Source organism: Mycothermus thermophilus, assembly GCF_041956435.1.
Source record: "Mycothermus thermophilus strain CBS 625.91 unplaced genomic scaffold VTJ04scaffold_1, whole genome shotgun sequence".
Lineage (NCBI taxonomy): Eukaryota > Fungi > Ascomycota > Sordariomycetes > Sordariales > Chaetomiaceae > Mycothermus > Mycothermus thermophilus.
Window position 1 is genome coordinate 746201 of NW_027191427.1, and position 22473 is coordinate 768673.

At 57.2% G+C, this 22473-nt stretch overlaps 6 protein-coding genes across 6 annotated transcripts; 4 read left to right on the top strand and 2 right to left on the bottom strand.

The window, feature by feature from the left end:
* Nucleotides 1–2685: 2685 nt before the first annotated feature.
* VTJ04DRAFT_264 (uncharacterized protein) lies at nt 2686–4359 on the top strand (the record flags this gene model as incomplete). The annotated part of the gene is made up of 1 exon (XM_069360451.1): nt 2686–4359. One exon carries the CDS (start codon nt 2686–2688, stop codon nt 4357–4359), a length of 1674 nt encoding a protein of 557 aa, XP_069222874.1.
* An 837-nt stretch (nt 4360–5196) lies between these two features.
* Nucleotides 5197–6679, top strand: VTJ04DRAFT_265 (uncharacterized protein; the record flags this gene model as incomplete). Its single annotated transcript, XM_069360462.1, has 2 exons — nt 5197–5275; nt 5346–6679. The coding sequence occupies 2 exons, from the start codon at nt 5197–5199 to the stop codon at nt 6677–6679; spliced, it is 1413 nt and encodes a 470-aa protein (XP_069222875.1).
* A 108-nt stretch (nt 6680–6787) lies between these two features.
* Nucleotides 6788–7274, top strand: VTJ04DRAFT_266 (uncharacterized protein; the record flags this gene model as incomplete). The annotated part of the gene is made up of 2 exons (XM_069360473.1): nt 6788–6945; nt 7190–7274. 2 exons carry the CDS (start codon nt 6788–6790, stop codon nt 7272–7274), a joined length of 243 nt encoding a protein of 80 aa, XP_069222876.1.
* Nucleotides 7275–7439: 165 nt separating this feature from the next.
* On the bottom strand, nt 7440–9602 carry VTJ04DRAFT_267 (uncharacterized protein; the record flags this gene model as incomplete). Its single annotated transcript, XM_069360484.1, has 2 exons — nt 7440–8998; nt 9068–9602. 2 exons carry the CDS (start codon nt 9600–9602, stop codon nt 7440–7442), a joined length of 2094 nt encoding a protein of 697 aa, XP_069222877.1.
* A 5163-nt stretch (nt 9603–14765) lies between these two features.
* On the top strand, nt 14766–18315 carry VTJ04DRAFT_268 (uncharacterized protein; the record flags this gene model as incomplete). Its single annotated transcript, XM_069360495.1, has 6 exons — nt 14766–14846; nt 15593–16052; nt 16117–16334; nt 16391–16742; nt 16796–17492; nt 17556–18315. 6 exons carry the CDS (start codon nt 14766–14768, stop codon nt 18313–18315), a joined length of 2568 nt encoding a protein of 855 aa, XP_069222878.1.
* A 283-nt stretch (nt 18316–18598) lies between these two features.
* VTJ04DRAFT_269 (uncharacterized protein) lies at nt 18599–19620 on the bottom strand (the record flags this gene model as incomplete). The annotated part of the gene is made up of 2 exons (XM_069360506.1): nt 18599–19306; nt 19390–19620. 2 exons carry the CDS (start codon nt 19618–19620, stop codon nt 18599–18601), a joined length of 939 nt encoding a protein of 312 aa, XP_069222879.1.
* Nucleotides 19621–22473: the final 2853 nt, after the last annotated feature.

The following is a 22473-nucleotide window of genomic DNA, read 5'->3' on the forward strand; positions in this document are numbered from 1 at the left end:
GGACGTTGCCAAAGATAACTACACTAAGATGGGGAGTTTAATGAAAAACTCCGTAGCGCGTACGCGTAGGCTGCGATTGAGGCGTTAGAGGCGCCGGACCGTTGAAGTGGTGTGAAACCGTCCGTTCGCCGCTGAGAGGCTTGGCTGAGGCTATTCGCCTTTCCCCCCTTTTTTTCCTGACTAGCTCCGGCTGTGCGTTTGTGGAGAAAAAAGGCCGGTAAACCCGATAGTTACGGAGCGTTATCGTGGGGATCATCAGTTCAGCCCTAGCCTAGGCGTAACTACTGAGGAAATCAGTAGACTCGTCCTATCTAGCGACCCCGCCAGTTTCTCGTGGCTCTCCACACGATGGAGAGATGGTGATTCTTCCATGTGTTCTGCTGACGGTGAAGAATCATGACGATGAGGAGGAAGCAGGGTCATGGCTGGCAGGTGTTGGGTTGGAGCAAGATTGGGGAACAAGGAAACCCTCTTCTCGCGGGAAACTGAGGCTCTACACTACCGGACGACGGCCGAACTTCGGCTGGTCCTCTGTCCGAATCCAACAGTTGAAGCCCGTGTTTTCGGCTGAGGACACTGACGCCGCGGGGAAGCGTCTGAAGAAAGGCGTCGGTGAAGGCGGCGGTGGCCAGCATTTCCCCCAGAGCGTCTTGTCCCAGAAGAAGTCTGCTCATTCTGTCGGGATTTCAAGATGCCGGGTTGATTTGTCAATCCTCATGGAGTGTCGAGCAACAAAGAAATGTTCGGGATGTGCGGGTTCAGAGGCCGCCGCTGGTGGACCCGACAGAGCTGAAGTCAAAGGATTGCCTGATGGACGCCGAAAAATTGACGGCCTGCAGGACGCTAGGCTGGGACCAGCGCGCATGTCAGCACATGTTGGGCCTCGTGAAAAAAATGCGAAGAGGCAAACGACCACACAACAAGGGCCACAACAGCCAGAAAGGCCGCACTTGCAGACTGCTCAGCTCAGCAATGAGCAGAGCAAGCGGGAGCCTTGTTGCCACAGTCAACACGGCAGGCACATAACTGGCGTATGTAGGGAGAAAAATGCATAGTATGTGTCAATTATTGCCGGACGCTGCTCCGGTGTTTTGTGACGAGAGTTGGGAATGGGATCGGTGGGCGCATAGTCTAGACGCTGCCTAAAAATAACGGAGACGCAGGATGTTGGGTTCGATTCACAGAACAAGAGCCAGTAAGTGCAGTACATAGTCTGTAGACCTCGGCGGCTTTCATGCCATCGGAGATGCATGATTCAATACCTGTTTAGCACGTTAGTAACTACTCTACTCCGTAGGTCGTAAGTGGCACAGATGTGATTTTTCCCATAGTTACAGTGCAGGACTCAATTGAAGTCTCTCGGAAATTGAATGCAACCAGCTGTTGTGATTGAGAGCTTGGATGACAACACGAAGCGACACAGCACAACAACAGGTGAACTCAAGTGCAAGGCTCCGGCACGGAAAAGGGGCAGGGGAGTGAGCCCAGTCGGGACCGGGAATGAGGAGACCCACTATTAGAGCTAAGACTGGAGGCTCAAGCTCTGGTTGGTGCGGGAAGTGGAGCCCCCGGTACTAACCGCTGCAGGAACAACTCGCGGCCCAATGAGAAGGACGCCAGCGTCGTTCTGGATTTCCCATTTTGGGGGACCACGTGGAAGAAGAGGACGACAGAGGCTTGTCCAAAGTTTGCTGGTGTTTTCCGCTTTGATCATTTTTCAGCTCCCTCCTTGCGCATCAATGCTCCACCGCAGGCGATGCAGTCGAACCAGCTGGATCGAGAACACTGCACACAGATGCACTGCATGCAGCGACCTGGATTCCCCAGCTGAGCTCGCCGATATCCACCCAAGGCATGAACGCCTCCACGATCCAAAGACGGCACAGGTCCGAGAGATCGGAATGGCGACGCCACGAACACCGCCAGTCGTCCGTTGCGGTCGATGAGATGGGTCTAGGGCCAGCGTTTTTGTCTTTCTTCTTCAGGGCTTTTTTCCCCGTTCCATCTTTGGTCACCGTTGTTGGGCTTCGTGACTGACGTGGAGAAGCGAAAAGAAGCAAGACGATAGCTACCTGACTACTACACTAGCAGCGAACAGATGTCGGTTTCGTTTCACTTCACTTGTGGTGTTGTTCACTTGTTCGCCCTTCCACTGGGCCAATCCTCTCTCCCAGCTACAAGAGAAGAGGTGAAAAGTCCACAAGGCGCGCGCCTCGTGTTCGCCTCCACTTGTGAACCACCCGTGCGGCTCTCACGGACTCTCCTCATCCCGCCTGGTCCCTTCGGCGCTGAGGTGCCATTCTTGGTGGATCACCTTTGTTGACCCCCCTGTCCCGGCATCGACCCCCCTGGTCCTGCCTTGGGCCTGGCCAAGGCCGTCCTCTGTGCGTCGCCGATGTGACCCCAGACGCGGTGACCTGGCCGATCCCCCTGGTCCTTGCGTTGCCGTGTGGCGGCCAGAGAGGCACCACCAGCCCAAGAGCCCGGGGCTGTCGCCGGTCCCCATTCCCGAGGCCATGGAAACATAAAAGAAACCATCTCCCCCTCCATTCCGGGGAACAAGAGAGCTTCTCTCCCCAGGGTGTTCTGCCTGTCCTTTCGCTCCCAGCCCCTTCTCAACTGTACTGTTGCTTTCACGGCTTCAGTCAGGCCTTCGTTCCCCTCCAGAGAACCTCCTCCACGACAATGACTCGCGTCAAGACCGTTGCCGCTGCGGCGGCTGCGGCTTTGGTGGCCCACGTTCGGGCTACCGAGGTTGCCCTCCCGCCCTGCCTCGACCCCTTCCAGCCCTTCGTCTACGCGGGCTGCTTCGCTGAGGTCGAGGGCAAGCAGATCCTGCCCTACCGCAGCATGGCCGATCAGCAGCAGGGCACCATCGAGAAGTGCGTGGCCGAGTGCAAGGGCAACGGCTACCGCTATGCCGGTCTCGTCTACTACGGCGTCTGCTGGTGCGGCCAGACTGTCCAGGGTCAGGAGGCCGACGAGTCCATGTGCAACGCCCCTTGCAACGGCAACAGCAGCGAGATCTGCGGTGGTAACGGCCACTTCTCCATCTACCAGGACCCGACCTTCCCCACCGAGCCTGTCACCATTGAGGACTACGACCCCGTTGGCTGCTGGACTGATGACTCGCCCCTCGGCCGCGCCCTCGTCTACAAGCAGGACCACGTTAGCAAGCCCGGCATGACCACTGAGGACTGCCTGGACGCCTGCCGCGCCGGTGGCTTCCCCTTCGCCGGTACCGAGTACGGCAGCGAGTGCTGGTGCGGTGTCGTCATTGGCAACGGCACCCAGGCCGCCCCCGCCGAGGAGTGCAACATGCCTTGCAGCGGCAACGAGGACCAGAAGTGCGGTGGCCCCAACCGCCTGAACCTCTACGTCGCCGACGAGCTTCAGTCCCTCGAGCCTTGTGGTTACGTGCCTCCTCCTCCTGAGGAGTCCACCACCGCGGCTCCTCCCGAGACGACTGCTCCGCCGACCTCGACCCCTACTTCGCCCGCCACCACCACCGCCCCCGCTGTCTGCACCACCACCACCGTCATCCCGCCGGTTTGCGAATACAAGCTCGGCAAGTGGTGCTCGAACCCTCTGCCGGATTGGAATGACGGCAAGTCCTGCAAGGAGGCCTGGAAGCAGTGCTACCTCCAGGTTACTTCGTGCTTCAAGCACGCCGGCTGGCCTGATGTCCTCGAGTGCTTCGACTTCGGCAACTGGTGCTCGGATCTCGACAAGTACTGCTTGGCCAAGCCGGGTCCCGCTGGCTGCCGCAAGTCTGACTACTACGGCAAGAAGCCTCCCAAGGGCGCTGCTAAGCCTGTCACCTCGACCATCACCGTCCCTTGCGCCACCGCCACTCCTAGCACCACCAAGACGACCTCCACCACCACTCAGACTCCTGTCCCTCCTCCGACCAACATTTGCAAGCAGCCCACGGGCAAGGACTACCCGCTTGGCGGCATTCCTCTCCCCATCGTGACCTGCAACGACATCAAGAACGACTACCCCAGCTATCCCTTCAAGATCTACAACCACCCCGACACCAAGAAGTGCGGCAAGTACGGCCGCACCAAGGTCACCAACGCCTGCCTCGACGCCTGCAAGGAGCAGTACGACGACTGCGTCCAGGTCTACGCCGAGGCGTGCCGCAATAAGAAGGGCCACAAGCGCGACATGTCCTATTTCGAGTTCGCTCAGGAGAAGGACAAGCGCACCTGGGGCTTCAGCTGGCTCATCCCTTCGGGCTGGAACGACAACTACAACACCGCCCTCTCCAAGTGCGCGACTCAGTACGCGCAGTGCAAGAGCCTCAACGCTTTCATCTACGCCAATGACAAGTGCAAGGCTTATGGCCAGTGGTAAATGGATGAGGATCTTGTGGTTGGGGAGTGATGGATAGATTTGAGGGAGTGTGTTTTTTTTTCATTGGTCTAATGTATAATTGGGCGGTCCTTCGTACACTCCTTAGGAAATGCCTATAAATGATAATTTTTAGTGCCAATTGTTGGCCACAACAATGTTGTCCCCCAATGTGTTGATGTGTGACTGTTCGTGAGCATGGTGATGTGTCTGGATGGTCTTCGATCATGGACTTGAACTGAATGTGTTTCTTGAGGTTATGAAATACTTACCTGACCTAAGCAGCAATTAGACTGAAACTGGGACGCTGCGTGCGTTTGGACGATGTGACATTGATCCAGAGTCTTCGAGATTCTCGTCCATATCCAGGTTGTTAATCGCCATGTCTTTTGACCATACCCGTTGTAGCCTCGAAATGCTCTGTCCGTCCTTCCAGTGCTTCCAGTGTAAAAACACCGCAGGTGGAAAGAGCTGAGGTTCACACAAAGTTGAAGTTTGGTGTTTCACTGTCAAACCCCCTGGTCGGCCCCACCTTTGTTCAACAATTCCCAACTCTTTATTGGCTGCACCCCCACTGCCCTGTGGCCCAAGCTTCTCCTATGCGGCGTCTCTCCCAGCCGGACTCCCCAACAATTGACGCGGTTTGATCCACTCAAGCCCAAGCTCACCTCCGACTTTTTGGCCGGAGCACGACGAAAAAAAGAGAGAAGCCACCTCGACAACACAGCACATCCCAGAGCTGGAGCAACCAGCTCCACCGAACCGCCCCTCAACACCCTCGACCACATTGTCGTCGTCTCCATCTTCTGTGACTATCATCCTCTCTCGTCAACCGTCGCCATGGCATCGCTTGCGGCAGCATGCCGCATGTCGGCCCGGGTCGCTGCCCGGACAGTCCGCCCTGATGCAGCAGTTCGAGGTAGCCATTTATTCGTCCCATGTACCTTCGGGAGAAGCCCGGACTGACATGATCCCCCCTCCTCTTCCAGGCTTCCGGACATCCTCCGCCGCACTCGCTGCCCAGAACTTCACCATGCCCGCCCTCTCCCCCACCATGACCGAGGGCAACATCGCCGCCTGGCGGGTCAAGGAGGGTGAGGCGTTCCAAGCTGGCGACGTGCTCCTCGAGATCGAGACCGACAAGGCGACCATGGACGTCGAGGCCCAGGAGCCCGGTATCCTCATGAAGGTCGTCCAGCCCGACGGCGCCAAGGGTGTTCGCGTTGGCACCCGTATCGCCGTCATCGCCGAGGAGGGCGACGATATTTCCACCCTCGAGATCCCACCGGACGAGCCGGCTGTTGAGGCTTCCGCTCCCAAGACATCATCACAACCTACATCAGCCCCTGCTCAAGCAGCAACAACGACAACGACGACAGCAGCAGCCCCGACCCCCGCGACCCCCGCCCCATCCCCAGCTCCTTCATCTTCACCATCCGCGCCGGCACCCTCGTTCAAATCCGCCCCGCGCCGCACAGACCCGAACCACACCCTCCTCCCCTCCGTCATCCACCTCCTCCAAGCCAACGGCATCGACCCCGCCTCCGCCCCCAGCCAGATCCGCGGCACCGGCCCGCACGGCCGCATCCTCAAGGGCGATGTGCTCGCCTACCTGGGCAAGATCGACGCGCGCGCGCCCAAGGAGAACTCCGCGCGGTTCGACAAGCTGGCGCATCTGGACTTGAGCAACATCAAGGTTGCTCCTCCTGCCGCCAAGCCTGCCGCCGCCAAGGAGGAAGGCAAGAAGGCGGCCGCGGCCGAAGAAGCGCCGGCGGTTCCCGAGAAGAGGCTCGTCTCGGTACAGGTCTCGCTCACCGCCGTGGTCGAGACGCAGCGCAAGATCCGCGACACGCTCGGCGTCAACCTCCCGCTGACCACCTTCATCTCGCGCGCCGCCGACCTGGCCAACAAGAACCTCCCCGTCGCGCCGAACCGCCAGCCGACGCCGGACGAGCTGTTCGACCAACTCGTTGGCTCAGCAACAACCACGAAGGCCGCTGCTAAGGTTTCGAGGGGCACATACAAGCCGGATGTCGGGCTCGTCAAGCCCCAGGGCTTTACATTTACAAAGCCTGCGGCGGTGGCGTCAGCGGCGAAGAAGAAGGTGGATATCATTGACATCCTTGCCGCTCCTTCTTCCAAGGCGCAGCCCGCCCATACGTCTGCTACTGCTCCTTCCAGCGTGCTCCCCGGCCTGTCGTACGTGGGCGGACAGCACGTGTTTAGCCTGCGCGTGCCGCCGACGGAGGTGAAGAGGGCGTCGACGTTTTTGGAGAGCGTGAAGCGTGTTTTGGAGAACGAGCCGGGGAGGTTGGTGCTGTAAAGGCTGTTTCCTTTCCTCTTGTGGAGGGAAGGGAAAGGGGGGGAGGGGAGGTGTGGTGGTAATGCGGATGGATGACGGCTTCGTTCGTGGAGAGGTGTATCTTTATATATGTGCTGGTGGTGGTTTGAATTCAGTCATGGATGCCGCCTAGAGATGAGCGTTGTCGTTTATGATTTTAGCATTTGGCATTTTAGAATGGAGGGTTGTGGTTTGGTCTGGGATGAGTTATTACGTCTCAGTCCAACTGGCAGCATGAGGTCCATGATGTTTGTGCTTGCATGACAGGCGTGGTTGAGGATGACTATGAAATAATTTGCCTGGCATCACCATTGGACGGCTGGTTTGGTTATAGAAGTGTCATCACCAAAACAAGGACGACATACTGGCGTCTCCCATTTTGATGATAACTAAGGTATTCATCAAGATGTCGGAGAAATCCCATTCCCTCCAGACAGTTGCGCTGCCACATATTGCGTCTAAACCAAATCTAACAATTCAAAAACTCACAAGTACTCGTACGCACTATCCAAACGACGACATTGCGAAAAAGTCGATCCAGATCGCCGCCCATCGCCTTGTCAACGAACCTCATTGATAGTAAAATGTTAGTAATACCTCCGCCTTTCCCAGTTGGTTAATACGTCTGTTTTGCCTTGCCGTCGCCAGGAAAACAAGGACAATAAGGCACGAAAAAACAAGAAGAGAACTGAATCCACCACCAATATCTGATGATAACTCCCATCTCCGTTGCGCCCTGTCCCTAGATTCCCTCTCCCTCCTCCAACTCAGGTACGATATCCTCCTCCCACTCCTCCTCGTCCCACGACGACGTCGTTGTCGTCCCCGCCGGTCCCTGCGCCAACAGCAGCCGGTTCGTGTCCCATCCATTGGGTCTCGAGGTGCGTACGTGTCCGACGCGGAGGCCGTCGATGCGCGCCGCCTCGCGCGGCCAGCGGAGCACGCCGTTGAAGCCGGCGCTGTAGGCTTCTTGCATTAGCCGGGAGGCGGCCAGTGCCGGTGCCGGGCCTGGAGTTTGTTGGTTTGCCGAGCAGGTGGGGAGCAAGGATGTGGATGATGATAAGGTTGACGTTGGCGATGAGGACGAGGAGGAGGGTGAAGAGAACAACCAAGGTGCCACGAGCCGCATACTCCCCAGCGCCCTCTTCCCGACCTCGTCCACGCTGTCGCTATGTCTCAGCCCAAAAAAACCCGCCTCATTGTCGTGCAACGCCCTCAACCTCTCGCGCTCCCCCTCGGGCACCAACCCCAACTGCATCAAAAACACGTCGTACTGCACCAGGCTCGTCCTGCACACCCACGACCCGCCGACCTGCGCGCGACGCAGCAGGCCCGCGAGCGCGGCCGCGCTCCCCAGCGCGCCCGTGCCGTAATCCGACATGGGGAATGGCGGAACCACCGGCTCGTCCAGGCCCATGAACCTGCCTTGCTCCCAGGCCACGCCCGTCACGCAGTCGGCGATCTGCTGCCACCCCGGGCGCGAGGCCCATTCGGCGGTGGGAAGCCCGAGGCCGGTGCCGCCGAAGCAGTCTTCGGCGACGTAGACGTAGCCCTTGCCGCGGCGGCGGGCCAGTTCGGCAAGCAGGTCCGAGGAGTAGCCCAGCCGCGCCAGAGCGCCGGGGCGGTAGCCGTCGATGAGGACGTCTGCGTCGGCGAGGAGAGCGGCGAAGGTTTTTCTGTCTTGAGTTTCTGGCTCTCCGGGCGGGGTTGGGCGGAGGTTGAGGTGGATGGCGTGTTTGCCTGTGTTGACCTCGAGTTGGAAGAATGGGACGTCCGGGAGGGAGGGGCAGGTGACTTTGATGACCTGGGCTCCATGGGCGGCAAGGGAACGGCCAATGGTCGGGCCGGCGATGACGCGGCAGAGCTCGAGGACTTTGATGCCCGCGAGAGCGTAGCGGGGTCCGTGGCTCGGGAGCGGAGGAGGCCAGAGCGCTGGAGGGGTGAGGTCGTCGCCTGGATTGGGACGAACGGTGAGAGGGGGGAGGGAGGTGATGGCTTGGCCGTGCGGAGTGGCGCGGAATTGGCCGTATGTTAGGGCTCGGACGCCGGCCTGGCGATGTTTGGCGTTGAGGGTCTCGAGTTCGGCAGGGGTATGTTGTTGGACGGCGGATTCGATGACCTTGATAATCTCGCGGTAGTCGGTCAACTCGGGCACGTCCTTTGGCAATCCCAGCATGCCGAGTGTTACGTCGGCGTCCAGAGACCCGTGGATGTGATAGTACTCTCCAGGGTTTTTTGTGGCATACAAGCCAGCCGACATCCGGCGGTAAAGCACCGACTGAGCTCGATTCAAGTCGGTATCTAGGCGGCCGCGTATTAGCGTTTGCGGCCTAAGTCCATTGTCACGGCTGCCCGAGTGAATCAACTTACCAGGTATCCGAGTCCGAATTCGAGGGTCCGACTTGTCCATGCCGTCCAGCGTGGTGACGTATGCCGACATCAAAGATGCCGAAATCTTGTCGATATCGATCTCAATCCTTCTGCTCTTTGTGCCATACCGATGCTCGGCAATGGCGGCCGCCGCGGCCGCCTCGAGAGCTCTGATGGCTCCCACGGCCTCCTGCTCCTTGAATGGCACGGGGAAGCATAGTTGGTCTCCTTCGCCTGAAGAGGACGTGACTTGAACTGTCTTGGTGAAAGGAAGAACAGACTCGGGCAGTTCGTCTCGGCAGGTGTCGGTCAGCTTCCGAAGGGTCTCGAGCGTTCCAGCCGCCACGGAATACCGACCATGGGTCGGTGGCTCCGCGTGAACGGTAGCCGTAGAGAGATGCAGTGACTGTTTGTGAGGCATGGTGTGTTTCCAGGAACGCAAGGCCGAGAGAACGTGTTGTGGTAGCGAGCTATTGTTGCCGGCCTTCTCCTCTTCGACTTGGTTAACAGGTGCTTCCCATATCGGTGCTCCCATGGCAATGGCAGTTGAGGTAGTGACTCGAGATCCTTTTAGTGACGAGTAGCCTCTTTGTCTGGGAGGGCAGGGGGCGCTGGGATCCCATCGGAGAGGATCCCTTTGAAATATATGAGCCTCGATTCGGCCCATTCCAACTCTGTGTGTTTAGGTTCTGAGTGTTGTTTCCCTTAACACAGTGCCTGCGAGGCGGAGTGCTTTGTGTACTTTGATGTGTACAAATGTACGGAACCAGCGTGGCCCCGAGTCACAAAGCAGTGGAACGGAGGTTGAATATGCTTAAGGGAGGAGCAGAGATGGGGGTAAGCCGAAGTGATATCCGATGTGCCCATCTTGACCCCTGCCAGGGCCAGGACCACCGTCATCATGACTTCTTCCGCTCGTCCTGCCCCTTTGATGTCCTTGTTCCCCACGCGTTTGTTTCCCCATCCCCCAAGGCCGCATGAAGGAGCTCGGGATGTGACCAAGTGAGAAGTCACGGTCGCCACAAAAGCCGCACCTATCCTCCGTTGGTGCCTCACATCCGACCATTTACGGCCTTGGCCAGACGCCGCGGTCCTTCAAGTGCTTGGAGCAAAGCGTTGACGAATCCGATGCCTCGACTCCGGTGCACATAGGGCTACTCCACCCATGACGATACACGACCGAGAACGAGGGGTGACAGGGTGGAGAGGGTTTCGTCACCGGGGCCTGGAATCCCTCTGTCGGGCTCTGGCAGGATCTCTATCCAGGCTACGAGATGGGCTATTCTGCCACGTTCCGGAAAGTTGGACGTGGGACATGATACTTGTGATGACGCGGTCGACGGAGACCCGACGCTACACCCTGGAGTCGGTGAGAGAATGGTGATGATGTCTTCTTGGACATGACAAAACCAAGCCCAAGCTGGTCTGTGATGACGGATCTGGGACTTGCTTGTGACACGGACGGCCGAGATGAAAAGCGCGGGACCGCATACTCAGTGGGGGCCGGCGGAGTCCCCTGTCCTCTCAGAGACTGGGGAATGCTTAGAGGTAGGACAGCATGGTGTTGGTGGGTTATGGTGGTGATGGGACGTTGTTGTGTGGGGTTAGCGTGCGTTGAAGCGGGAGTCTAAAAAAGAGCCCCGGTTCGTTGGCCATCCCGAGACGTCATGCACATCGTCAGTGAAGTGAAAGTTTGTTAGCATCCCGCAATTCCGCAAGCCCAATGATGACGGTGAGTGGCTGGAGCAGCGCCGGAACGCATCCCTGCCTGTCGCGGGGTCGAGGTGGGCGAAAATTACGGAGTCTGAGAGAGATGCGCCGAGTCATGAGCACATGAAAGTGGGCAGTGGAGAGTGAGCACAGAAACCGGGAATGTCGAGGCTGACACTGCTCAAGGGAAAGACGGTCATCCGGATGCCACCATGCCATCACCAACCGGCTAACTCGGGCAGCGGACCAACCAACAAGACAGCTAGTTACCGTACGTATGGAGGCGCGGGCACCTGGGGCCAGCACATATGGCCGCGGACGAAAAGGACCCAAAGGGCAGGATGCTGGTCTTGGACTCAGGAGGTTGGCCAGATCGATGCCAAGATGAGTGTCGGCTGGTCGTGGCGGACAAGGCTGCTGTTGGCGAGACTCTAGCCGTGAAGAGTTGTCGTTAAGGTGCGGCCATCAGGGCCCGGGACGAGGATCCGACATGCCGTACCCGGGCTTAGTGTAGGGTTACTGCCGGCGTTCACTTGTGGCCTGGACGGAGCTATATGTTTGTACGACGCGAAGGAGCTGTTCTCTGTCGTCCAACCTTGATGATAGTTATCCGTACAGGAATCCGTCCAGCCGCTCGCTTGCTCCGAAGAGGCAAAGCTTCGCCATAATTGCCAAATTAGAACTGCCGACCCTTTTGGGAGCACATTCAGAGTCCTTTTCGGGCGGTTGTGTCGTCCGGATGCAGGAGAGTGGAGGAGGGAAGCGCGGGGACTTTGAGTGCTCTCGTGGGGGACCCGAGGCGAAAAAAGAGTGCCATCTGTATGTACTGTGACGTACATAACCCTCCATCCTGCAGCAGGTTGTGGTGACTGGTGGGAAGTGGTGGGAGACGGAAACATGTCCGTCCACACATTTGCTGTGTTCTGTGGACAGGACCAGTTCAACATCCAAAAAAGAAACAAAAGTTTCGGGAAAAAGTGGAGGAACTGAATCCCGGTTCCACATCCATGGGTTCCGGTCTGGGGGTCTGGGGAAGGAGCACCGGAACGGCACCCTGCGGACGGGGGCCTGTCCTGGTGCATTATCCGACGCCGACGAGGGCGCCTTCCTTCCAGACATCAGACATCATGTTCTTCAAGGAGGTGGACGTACCTATCTGCCTAGGTCAGGTATGTACATACCTAAGCGGCCGTTGCACCTTCTTCCATCCATCTGACTGATTCCCAGGCTCTACTGTAGGACTCGTAGAGCTCAGGGTTTGGCTTTTCCAAATTCGTGTTCGTTTCCATGATCCCATGTTTAATGCGCGCAAATTCACATCACATCTCCAACGTGAACATGTTTGGGCAACTGGCGGCTCTCTACTCCGGAAATCTTCCTGTCATGTGCATATGCACAATCCCTCCCTTCCTCCCTCCCTCCCTCCTCCTCGGTTCAACACGTTTTTCTGTTTGCATGTTCTGCTTCGCATTAGGCTCGCAGCCTGCAGCTTGCAACTTGCAGCTCTTGAAGACCCGGAGAGGTTTCCGAGAAACCATAACAACCTGCCTCCAGCCCCTCCGCGTTCCCCTTGAGTTTCCCTCCAACCCCAAAACCATGTGTCACACATCCCTCCTCCTCACGTCAAGACCGGCCGCCTCCCTTATGTCGCAGCTTGTGACTTGCCCCCGGAATCAAGCAGTAACCACATATACAGGATCCGGCAAGGCGAAGGAAGCTCTTGGACGCGAAGTGCTCCAGGCCCTTGAGGCTTCAAGGTCCCTTGTTCCCAAACGTCTTCCATAGTGTGGCCGGTGAGTTCATGACCCCCCATATTGATCTTGACACTTGTGTTGCACAAACATAAGCACAGCAGAGACACTCGGTACCTCTTGGAGACCACTGACGAGGCCAAGCTGGCCGACCGCAGAGAGCGGCAACCCTAAGGCACCGAGCGGATCACGGCCGGCCGTGTTAGGCTACCTGAAGTAGGTGGTCGTCTTGACCGCGGTTCGCAGCGGCAGTTTTGACTGACCCCTTTTTTGTTGTTTGTTGTGGTTGGCTTCGTGTGATGTGTGTTGGGGAGAGCTCTGCCTATCGCCATCCTCCATCTCGGAGATGAGGCAGGGTGAGGTTGGTCATCCCCACGTTGTGTTGTGTCCCCGTCTTGTTGGATGGACCCTCCATCTTGCTGCGGGTCCCCGCCGCTCCCCGCATTTCGGGCGCTGGGATCACCCCTGTTATGCTTCGCTGGCAGCTGGCGATCTTTTTTTTGAGCCAAACCCTGAGGTTTCTTTAGCTTCCAGGTTTTGTGAGAAGACCAAGACATGACTTTCCAGGTTGTCGGGACTGAGTCTATCGCTGCCATCTGTACCGTGCATGTCTTGATGGATATTGCTTCTATGTCGACCAGAGCATTACCATGTCGCCAAACCATCCAGGCTTTACATTTGAAGCTCGTCTGCGAATTTGCAGCAGCATGGGGCCCCGTGATAAGTGTGCATTCGCGACAGCCAACAACAACGCACGGTCCATCCCGTCAATCCAAACAACCAAGCCGCAGTGGGCGTCTGGCAGGGGGGCCCTATTCGAGACTTCATGCACAATGGATCGCGACAAGTTTCTGCTTGTTTGGCTTTTTTTCTTCGTTCCTTTCCTCCACTGTTAGTGACCATCGCCAGGAGCTTCCAAGGTTGTCAACGGGCTGCCCGACTAGCTGTTCAGCCGTCGACGCCTCAGCTCGAATCGAAGTGCTCTCAAGACTTGCCTTTGTACCCCTTTTCTTCCCCTTGAGAATTCCCTCTCTCTCTTATCTCCCGATCGTCCGCTCTCGCCCCCTTCGTCCCAGCCCAACGTCGTAGCTTGTTCCCGGAACGAGGCTCGGCAATCAAAGAGTCCCTCCCGTCTCCGTCCCTGCTTGACCTGCCTGTCTGCCCTGCACGGACACGGCGGTTCGTGCCACCACGCGTCTTCCCGCTGCGGGCACTAAATTGGATCGATCCAGAGCAAGGCAAACTTGCAGACTTGCAGCAGCAGCAGCAGCAGCACCAGCAGCAAAGTGCAGCCCATTTTCGCGGCCCACCTCAGTCGCAGCAGAGTGAACATTCCCATTGTTCACTTTGTTTTCGGGTTGGGCCCAACTTGGCAGCTGGACACTGGTCAACGGTGCCTAACATTGGATGGAGCTGGCTCGGTTTTTACCGAGTATTGGACTTCCCTCCTCAAAGTTCACTCATCTTCCCCTCATCTTTTCTTATCACAACGCAGCATCACAACAAAAACCCGAATCCGAGGTGGACGGAGAGCAAGCCAGGTCGCAACGACAAATGACGGCCGCTCTCCCGCCCGCCACTTTTTGAGTTTCCGTCCTTCATTCCCCATGTTCTGCCGCCGTTGATTTGTCGGTCCATCCATCCATTTCACCTGAACCCCTTGACGTTACCCCATCTCACGAAACAATCCAACAAAGAAACCTGCCCACCCGGACTGTCTTCGACACCGGGCACCCCAGGCATACAGACCACACACATCACACAGGTGCCTGCCTCCCTACCTTCGTAGCTACAAGCTACGGACCGGGATAATTCAGCTAGCATCCATCCGCCGCGCGACATCCACCCCGTCTGGGTCCGCACCGTCCGGATCTGCGGCCGATAGGAGTGCATCATCCGCTCCGCAAGCCCGAGTCCATCCCCGCCCGCGCCTGAGCTCGTCTCATCTGCGTCTCCGCGCTGACTCGCCGTTGCTTGCTGCTTTCCGGCTTCCGACGACCAGTCCCACGAATCCCGTCCTGGTCGCCGTTCCATCCCTCGGGCTAGGGAAAGCCTGCTCAGCCTCCTCCTGTCTTTCCTCATCGACGCATCCACCCTGCCCGTTGGGCCCCAGCGACGGGTGCTGCCCCTCGGCCGGGCCATCACCACCATAGAACCGCCGTCCTCTATCCGATGGTGGGGCGCCTGCACATCACTCCCCACGTCTCCCACGCCGTCTTCACCACATCACCTCCGCCATGACGCGACCCAAGGTTCCCGATGACAAGCGGCAGCGCACTGCTCAGGCCTGCGATTCTTGCAAGCGTCGGAAGCAAAAGGTGGGTCTTGATCTTCTCCAGGTTTCCACTGCGTAGCTTGTTACCAATCTATTCTGGCGTCCATCCACTTTTCTTCAACCTCTTCCGCTCCTGTGGAGATCTCCTTCATCTATTTTCCACTTTCATGTACCCAAGGATGACCACCTCCTCCCGATGCGCCGAGGTTGTGGACTCTGCTACCTCCTCATACGGATGCCAAATTTCTCTGCACTATTCCCTTCATATTCAGCTTTGGCCATCAATGTCTGGCCAGGCAAACTCGCATGTGCGAGTGACATCCCTATTCCCAGCCTCTGTGTTCCCCCTCTCCCCCAACAACACTCAATTCTCGTGAGATGTCTTGGTCACTTGCAGTTGGTCCAACCCTCCTCTTGAGCGAAGTGACCACGACTTCTACTCGAGTCCCGGCATTTGGACACTTTTGACAGCCTCGCTCGGCGCCGTGCTCATGAACCTCATTCTCGTCACGAGGCACAAGAATACGGGCTTCCAGACATGAGCTGTCTATCCGTCGAGTAACACAAGCGTGCGGTGGAAATATGGGAAGCTATCATCGCTCCCTCGTGTCGGAGAACCCTCCTAGGAGCGAGACTATGATGGCGCCGCTCGCTGAGGTCACGGGCTGGCAGCCCAACATCCGACCCGACCGGTCGTGCCATTTTCAAATGTCCGAGTAACCAGACTCGATCTCCGCAAGCAGCTCGTCCATTCTCATGCCTGGTGTTTTGGTACTAACAGTTCAACAGTGTAACGGCTTGAAGCCTTGTCAGACCTGTGTTCGGAGGAAATTGACGTGTTCCTACACGCCGAACCACAACAACAGCAACAGCAGCAACAGCAACACCTCCGACATTGATGTCGACTCTGCTGCATCACCCACCAAGCGGCGTCATCTGGATACAGGCCAGACCCCGTTGCCTTCGCCCCTTGAAGCTCCAGATCCAGTCTCGGCTCAGGCCCGCCATGTCCTTGCGCCTTGGGGTCAAGTGCCCAAAACCGAGGAGCGGCAGAATGACATTTCCATGCCACCACCGCCGTCGGCAGTGCAAACGCCGCTACCGCCACTGTCTGCCTCGATTTATGAGTCCGGATTGGTGCCCAATAGTTTTCCCAAGCTTCCAAACCGTAACAACGCCAACGGGTTGTCTGACGAAACCAACATCTACACCGAAACAAGGATGCTTCAGGACCAGACCGGCCGCCTGCGTGAGTACCGAGGGTTCATTGACTATCAGGATATCAAGATGACACTAACCGCGCTCTGCTTCAGTCTACATCGGAGATGCGTCGACCTTGTCTATTCTACAGTTGATTCGCATCATCGTTGAGAACACGGCGGGGCGAGAGATCGCTTCGCCATTCATCGACGACCCCAAGAGGCACCGCATTCTGGAATGTGTCGTCAACTTTCCGGAAAATGTGCGGATTCCTGGACCGCTCCCAGATAAACAAACCACCGATATATTGGTGGCATCATACTTTACCAATGTCAGTATTCCCGCATCCGCCGTACCTGCAACCTCAGTGCTCATGCTAGCTGCCAGACATGTGGCCTCATTGAGGTCTTTGACAAGGCGTCTTTTCTGCAAACCGTCGAGGACTGCTATCGAGATCCTCTCTCAGCGACCAACCCTAATCTTTGCCACTTGTATCTCGTCCTGGCCCTCGGCCTCCTGTTGGCCGCTCCGGTCCCTGGCACTCCCGAAGCTGCCTGGATTAAAAAGCTGCTCGAGGCGAAACCTGACAGGGCAGAGCTCTTTTTCCGGAGCGCCAGGTCCATGTGTGACCCTGGAGCCGGGTTCGAAGATGCAGATTTCTGGTCGATACAGGCCTTGACGCTCATGACTGTGTACATGCTCATCCTTTCCAAGCGAAACACGGCATACGCCTACCTCGGTGAGTCTTCACTGTCGGTCTGAGCGGCAGCCACGTCGTGCTGACCAGGTCAGGGATGGCCGTTCGGTCCTCATACGCCTTGGGTCTTCACAGAGAGGAGACCATGCATGAATTCATCTTCTCGCCAACGGAGATGAAAGTTAGGCGTAACTTGTGGAAGTCTTTGTACATCTTGGACCGTTTTCTGGCCGCTACTCTCGGAAGACCGACCGCCATCTCAGAGGATGATATTTCCTGGCAAATGCTCCAAGGGGACAGTGCGCGCCGCAGCCAAGTCGCAGGGGACTTGAGCTTCGACCCTGTCCATGCAGAAAGTCTCGACTCGTGCGTTGAAACGTGCCGTGTCATCGCCGAGACCCTCAAAGCCTTCTCGCGGAAGAAGATTTCCACGGCCAAGGTGCAGGAAATCGTCGACATGTCGAGGAACTGGGAACGGACATCGCTCGAGCTGAACCAAAGACATCCGGGAGGAGGAGTTCCCTTGAACGCAGCCCATGGCATTGCGGCACTTCACAGCAACCTCTTCGCGCTCCATTCGCTCGTCCTGCTCACCCGGCAATTGTTCGTCATGCACAACTGGATGCTGGTTGAGGAGCGCTCGGGCATGAAGAAGACATCCTCGCAACAAATTCGTGCATCGCCCATGGCCCGCTTTTCAGAGGCATGCGTTATCGCCTCGTACCGGACCATTGAACTCGCTCGCAGGGCTTGGAAGGACGGCTATCTCCCTCGACGGAATCCTTTCGTCATGTAGGTTATGAGTGAAAGGCGCATCTTGCGTCTTGAACTTTTGCTGACCGCCAATTTCTTCAGATACTTCATGTTCGCGGCGAGTCTTGTTGTTCTCATGAACCAGTTCTCGTCGCTGTACCAGACCAATGATTACGCCGAGACAATGAGCGACGCTATCAAGATCGTCGAGTACTGCGCCGTGGAAGACCCCCAGGCTCGGCGCGTCCTCGACATTATCCAACGATTCTCACAAGTGGTTACCACGTGGACCAAGGACCACGCCTATCCGGCCCCTCCGCTCTCGAGCGACTTTAGCTGTTTGTCTGTCCCCGCTGTGCGCCCGGCGGCACCAACGGCTACAATGTCGCAGCATGGCTCCGATGCTGGGGATTTGTCGAGGCGCAGCTCCGCTCACCAACTGACAGGCGCGCCGATTCCTGGCCTACCGCCGACAACGCCGGCGGTTGCGAAAGCGGCGATACGAGACCCCTTGGCCTCTTCTCAGCCCACAGATGCGATGCTCGAAGCCGCAGCAATCAACGGCGCAACAAGCCCCCAGCAAGTTCGCATTCCCATGGGCGCTTTTGTCGGGAACCGAGCCAGCATTTCGGGGCCTTCATCCATGTCGAGCGCAGAAGCAGCCCCCAGTGGCGACATTGAGGTCGATTTTGGCGCCATGTGGAACCACTTCATCAACTATCTCCCTCCTGTCTCGACAGTGGCATCCGGAATCACGAGCTTTGCCGTTCAGTTTCCGCAGCCGCCCCCGGTGCTCGGCCCGCCTACGGAGGTCTATGGTGTGTATTCGACTCCTCAGCCCATCGGTCTCAACAGGACATAGGCTTTCTTTACCGGATTGTGACACGGACTCTGGCTGATTCAGAAGACCACCCTTTGAAAAAATCCGGGGTATGAGCAGGAAATCCCAGGGCGCAAGTATGAGTATACACGCTTATGAGCGGAATCAGAGGCATTTGTCCATTTCAAGGCGAGAATGACAAGGTGGTTAGGTTTCTGCTGGTGAGCTCAGGTGTATGCACACGAATTTTGGTTGTTCAAAGGCATGGTCAGGAGAAAAATCGTTGCTGCATTACTATTAACTGTCTATGGGAACACACACTTGTTCAACACCGACCGAGCACAAAGTCATATTCGAGCGACCACCGCGCCTTCGGGTCGTCTTCCCGGGGAACGAACTTGACCACCAACTCATTCTTCACGGCAAACACGGCATCCTTCTTGATGTACTCATCCCTGTCGTCGTACAGCTGTGTCGTCAGGGCTCGGTGTCCTGGTGCCGTCACGATGAAGTGGATATGGCCTGGTCGATATGGATGCCTGTCAAGCCAGCCGAGCAGTCTCCCCGCCGGCCCGTCATCAGGAATCGGGTACGCCACAGGCCGCAGGCAATAGAAGGCATAGCGCCCGTTTTCGTCCGTCTCGAAGCGACCCCGGAAGTTCATGTCGGGCTGCGATTTGTCCTGCTGCTCGTACAGGCCGTTGGGCGCCGTGTGCCACACATCCACCACCGCTCCCTTGATGGGGGCACCTGAACTCGACAGGACACGGCCCGTCACGAAGGCCGAATCCTCGATGGCCGTGTTGTACCACGAAACGGACGGGTTGAGATCCCGGATGATGGAGCTTCCGTTGGGTAGGAGAGGCGCGTTGTGCCGGTAGAAGGGGCCGAGAATGGCAGAGGGGGTTTCGGCGTCGGAGGTTGCCAGCATCTTGGACGTGATCTCGTCCACGAGGCTCTCGAGGCCGAGGATGTCGCACAGCAGTTGGGTCTCGTTGCGCCGATCGTCCGACATCTTGCCGCACTCGTTGAGCTGGTGATTGGAGGGGCCGGCGTCAGTTTGGGGAATGACGTGATGATGATAATGATGGGTGACGGGAAGCATATGGGACTTACAAAGTCGACGGCGGCAGACCACTCGGCAACAGTCAAGTTGACCTCGCGCGCAAAGTCATGGAGATGGCGCACAAGGCTGGGCATGATCTGGGCCAGGCGTGGGTTGGCGCGTGGGCCTGTGGCGGCGATGACTTGCTCCGTGAAGGTTGGATCATATTGGAGCGTCTTGGATATGCTGTTGGAGCGGGAGAGGGGTGGCGTTTGCCCATTGAGGGGGATCATCTCGCCCATGTTGGATGGATTCAGGACGGACAATGTCGTTAAGTTGTGAGAGAGGCGCCAATTGGAATGACTACTTATGCGAAGCAAGCTCGAGTTGAGAACCGAACGGTGAAGATGTGTTGGATGACCTGAGGAAGGAGGAGGTCTCAGTCGAGGCAGTGGCCGAGTACTTGTATCCGACAATGTCGAGGAAGTGACGTGTATTGTACGAGGCAGGACAGGGCACTTGAACTCAGGAAGGAGGAGGGAACCAAAAAGAAGCCACGAATAACGTCACACCGCATCCCTTTTTGTTGTGGTCACGCAAAGGAGAGCGAATGTTGGGATGAACACGCCCCCTGGGTAACAGTTCGTGGGTTGTCTCATTTTGACATGCCCAGACTCTCTGTCTCTCACTTCGTTAGCCATTGATGACTTGAGCTCGACTCAGGATTAGCGGACAAAGATTGGACGGAAACCCTCGACGTTGCCCGAGAGCGCCATGGCGCATGGCGGCCTGGGGTTTCCCTTCTTTTTTCTTTTCTCAATGACATACACCTGGCATGTACAGTGTACGATATCAGGCCATGACGCTGTTTGATTCGATCTGATCCTTCCATTCGATGCAGCCCGCTCGCGCCGCAGGCGCAGCTACACTACCTGGGCAATAACTAAGGTATGTAGGCAGGTCAGCCACAACCACCACCACCATCAAGGTTCACTTGTCATATTGTGCTCAAACGCAGAACAGAATGAAGGTACTCCGTATAGATGGTGCAATGCATTGCCTTGCCGGGCGCCGTGACACACAACCAAGCACAACAACCCCCCACAGCACAACCGAACCAGCACAACCACGAGGGTGTTTGCTTATCCAAGCAACCGCCCCTGTCCTTGTCCCTGGCCTAGCGTAGCCCACCGGGCTTTTCGCTCAGCCTTCCAAGGGCCCAAAGGCCTGGGACTTGGGCAATGGAGGGATTGTTCGGAGGAGCCGTTGGACGAATGGAATTAATGGCCAGGGAAGTGAAGGGATGTGAATGCCGGTGCACGGACTGGGGGCCGAAGGTCTGACATCCATCCATCCATCTGGGTTGATGATGTTAGTGGTGGTGGCATCCATCCCGCCAGCCAGCCAGTCAGTCAGCCAGTCAGCAAGAGAAAAGGAAAGACAAGGAGACCGGGGAAGTGAAGATCACTTAGGTGAAGAGGTGAGGATATCCCCTGGCTACAGTGCACTAGGCCCTCGCTAGTTACTGACTTACACTAGCGTGCCGTCAAGTCAAGCAGCCAGCAAGCCTGGCATTCGCTTGACCGCCGCCGCCTCGCAGGAGGAGCGCGAAATTCACTTGACAGTGCGTTGGGATCAGCTTTCTTCTGTCGGTTTCTTCATTCACTCCTTGTCATGCATTCAATGATGCATGAATCCATGCATATTCACGGAGGCAGTCGAAACGAAGCGGCTGGTGGTGTTGCATTTGGCTTTTGCTTCTGGCGGGAGAGCATGTTTCTAGAAACCGGACCAAGTGGATAACTATCGAGGGGAGGGAACCGACAGGTTGGGGCGTGTGGGACGCCAAGTGTGACATTCCACTTGACAGGATATCATTCAGGGGCCCAAGGAGATGGTTCATTCACCTTTTCATCTCACCTCGAATTTGATCATCCAGCAGGTTGCAACGCTACAGCAGAAGCACGGACAGCCTTCACGGCTAGTGTCGGCAGGTAATGTTCCAGAGGAGGCAGAAGTTTGGTTCGGTGTGGTTGACAAAGGTTCGGGCTTCTTCGAAGCAGGCCAGCCTCATTCATTCATCCCTTCGCCCGTAAGCAAGTAGTTACTCAGTGCCCTCGCGGGGTTTTCGCCTTCGCTTTTAGTTGTGGTTTGTTGGCTTGCCGTTGTGATGTGTTTGTCTCAACTTACCTGCTTCCTCCTTGACCAGACTCGAACGATGAACGCCACCAAAATCCCTCTGCGGCGCTCTGCAGCCTGCTCGGTCTGCTGCATCAAGGCGATGTGCTGACGATCAGTTCATGGTTTGACGGAATCTGCCGTTGCTCAGCCTGTTGTTTCGCTCGCGTTTGCTGTTTCTTCCTCGAGCGCTTGGGGTCCAGATCGCACTGCAGGTTCCAACCAGCTGGGTCGGTGGACGAGGGGGGTGGACACAGAAACCAACCAAGCAGAGCCTCCACCACCAACCCAGCTGAAGAGCGACTCTGGGATGGGGGGGTTGCACGGTTGCATGGGGGCAGGGTCAAGTGAACAAAAATACCGAATATCGCGGCGGTGGGAGATCCGATAGGTTGGTTCACCGATGCTTGGCGGAGGGGAAAAGCAAGGTGAGAAGGTTTGGGAAAACGAACGGCGGCGAGAACACAATGTCCAAGACGAACCACACGCAGGAGACCGGGGATCAGCGACCTTGGATGATGACGAGATCATGACATGAGAATGATGCGGAGCACATGCTTCTCACCACGGCGGATGGACGGAGAGAGCTCGGTGTCGTCTCGGTGGTTGGGCTCAGCAGCAGCAGCAGCAGCAGCAAATATCGGCGAACAACAGGAGCAATATCACCACCAATACCACCACCACCACTACCACCACCACTGCTGTCCATCCAAGCTTTCGCCGATTCGATTCGGCGGTCTGCAGGTCACCCCCTTCCTTGGCCCTTAGGTCTGCAGGAGAGAATCAACTCAACGACAAACAAACACAACAATGACATTGGCTGGCCTCGTATCGCCATCGTGGCTGGCGAGGGGGTATATGCAAGACTTCGGGGATCGTCCGGTTGGAAAAGAAGGTGTCTGGCCTTGCGTGTCTTCCAGAACGAAGTAGAGGGCGGTGATAGCTGAGAGGGTTTGAGATGTGATGAGACGGTGGGC